At 45.3% G+C, this 2,088-nt stretch overlaps 1 protein-coding gene across 1 annotated transcript; it reads right to left on the bottom strand.

Annotated features, from left to right (window-relative positions):
- Positions 1-461: 461 nt before the first annotated feature.
- On the bottom strand, positions 462-1,798 carry LOC148015186 (uncharacterized). Its single transcript, XM_087665744.1, has 2 exons — positions 1,506-1,798; positions 462-1,382 (listed from the first exon to the last, which is right to left on the bottom strand). Exons 1-2 carry the CDS (start codon positions 1,660-1,662, stop codon positions 1,204-1,206), a joined length of 336 nt encoding a protein of 111 aa, XP_087521870.1. The 5' UTR covers positions 1,663-1,798; the 3' UTR covers positions 462-1,203.
- Between the last annotated feature and the right edge of the window lie 290 nt (positions 1,799-2,088).

The raw sequence follows: 2,088 nt of genomic DNA, 5'->3' as shown, positions 1-2,088 counted from the left end.
CATGGTACTAGAAGAACTTCCTAAAAGATATCTCTTACACATTTGACGATGAAGTGTTAATCTGAAATATTGAACAACAGAAAAATAGTAGAGTTGAAATCCACATGCTGAGCCAACATAGAGTTAAGCACTAGATTCCCACTACCAGAGAGAACCTCATTTGATTTCTAGATCTTAGCAATGATTTTTAATCGATTGAAATCTATAGCTCTAAATTTAACTCATGCCAAGAGGTAAGCCCAACTGTAATGAAACTAGATCTCACTCTTCTTCGCCAAGTACACTTTCAAACCATAATTGTAAATCCTATGAGCACAACAAAATGACCAAATCATAAAATTTATGTTTTGTTGTGGTGGCTATACAATGAGGCTAAGAGTTTAGAGAAGCACTAGAGTGTATCTTTTAGAGTGGTGAGAACTACATGATCAAGTCTCACAATGTTGTAAGTGTCATCACCAAAGAGCTAGACTTGGACCAGGCGTTTCAACGTTTGGGCGGTCTCATCCCTTCAAAGTTCCGAGTGTAAACCAGTCAATCAAAGTTCCCTAATGGTTTTTCCAAAAGTGATTGGTTGGAATAGCTTGTCAGACGGAGGCATTCCATATGCCTTTAAATTTTAACTACTACTTAAGTCAATCCACCTTTGGAGGAGGAATGACGTTGAATTAGTATGGTTAAGGGATCTAACGCATGATGGGGATCTAGGACCTACTAGTCACGTTGGCACCATGACGATATTCATTATATAGGGTAAATCAAGATCGGCCAGCAGCACATTGATCACGCTAATGTTAGTCAGCTTCCGAGTAGATATGTTGGGTATCGGATCCATGCATCAGGAGAATATTCTCGGATGTTCCAGAATAATCCACATATTGGAGCCCATACTGATAATTAGCTCTTAATCCAAACACAAACACTAATTACATATTATATTGTATTTTTTCAGCAGTACATAGCTGCTCCGGGCTCTAGCTCTAATTATATATAGCTGTGGTAGATGAGGAGGTTAGGATGATATCACTCGGAATTCATGTATCTCTATGGGACAGATGTAGAACGTGCAGAAGAAGCTGAATACGATGATCACGAGACGCGGTTGTATGAGATGATGATGTTCCCAGTCTCGAGAGGCGCCATCCTCTGAAAGAGCTCCCTGGGGAGATCGAAGGTCCCATTGCAAGGGCCGTCAGCAGGATTTCAGAAGTCGATGATCGTGACGGTGAATGCCTGAGTGTTTATGCAGCCTGGTCCCTCGTTGTTGGCCCGGACACAGCTGATCTGGTAGCGTGCACCGCAGCCGCTGCCGCCCTGATAAATTGCAGGGCTTCCAGCCGCAAACATGTAGTCTCCGGGGACGGCCAGCTGGCAGGCATTGTCTGCGTCAATAACATTATGCCAACAAAGAAGGGATTAAACAAAGGGGGCAAAATAGAGACAAACATGGAGCCTCCGAGCCATCAGAAGGATTGAGGGCTCTTAATTAGCAGTCGAGCGCTTACTCGCATACATCCCCTGATACCATGTGGCGGTACCCTGCTCGGCGGCAACCATATCGACGTTGTTGCAAAGCATGACCAGTACAGCAATTATAAGCGAAACCACTGCCAGAGAATCGTGAATATTGTTTTTCTTAGATATCTTGCCGGATGTTGCCATGATCGATGCCGATTAATAATGCAGCGGGTGCAGGACGTCACTAGCCAGGCACCGTAACTATGAATAATCAACTGCCCCCAGCTGATAACTTTCTTATATTACGGCCAATAGGTAACTGATGGGTTACACTCCGCCGGGCTCTGGCTGCTCAATGTCCCCGTTTTATAGCTATACGCAGGTGACAATATTAGATCGGAGCCGAGCCAGATCGATGACTTCAGACAGCTGCCTAGACCAGACGCTGCACGATATCGAGGATGCCAAAAAATGTCGAGTCAAGCCAAGCTAGTCAAGCTGCCGCATCAGCCACGGCGCTATGAGGCGACGACGGGCCCTTCACGCTATCGAGGATGCGCCACAAAAACGCCGAGTCAAGCTAAGCTAGTCAAGCTGCCGCATGAGTCACGTCGCTGTGAGACATACTGC

Source organism: Lygodium microphyllum, chromosome 24 (assembly GCF_053477565.2).
Source record: "Lygodium microphyllum isolate KBCC chromosome 24, Lygodium_microphyllum_v1.1.10, whole genome shotgun sequence".
Taxonomy (NCBI): domain Eukaryota; kingdom Viridiplantae; phylum Streptophyta; class Polypodiopsida; order Schizaeales; family Lygodiaceae; genus Lygodium; species Lygodium microphyllum.
Note: the sequence above shows the minus strand (reverse complement) of the source record. Positions and strands in the feature narration are given on the sequence as shown.

Excerpts from the sequence above, each read along its gene's own strand:
- LOC148015186 (XM_087665744.1), bottom strand. The coding sequence starts at position 1,662 with ATGGCAACATCCGGCAAGATATCTAAGAAAAACAATATTCACGATTCT. Across the intron at positions 1,383-1,505 it reads GTATCAGGGGATGTATGCGA|ACAATGCCTGCCAGCTGGCC; the intron begins GTAAGCGCTCGA and ends TTATTGACGCAG.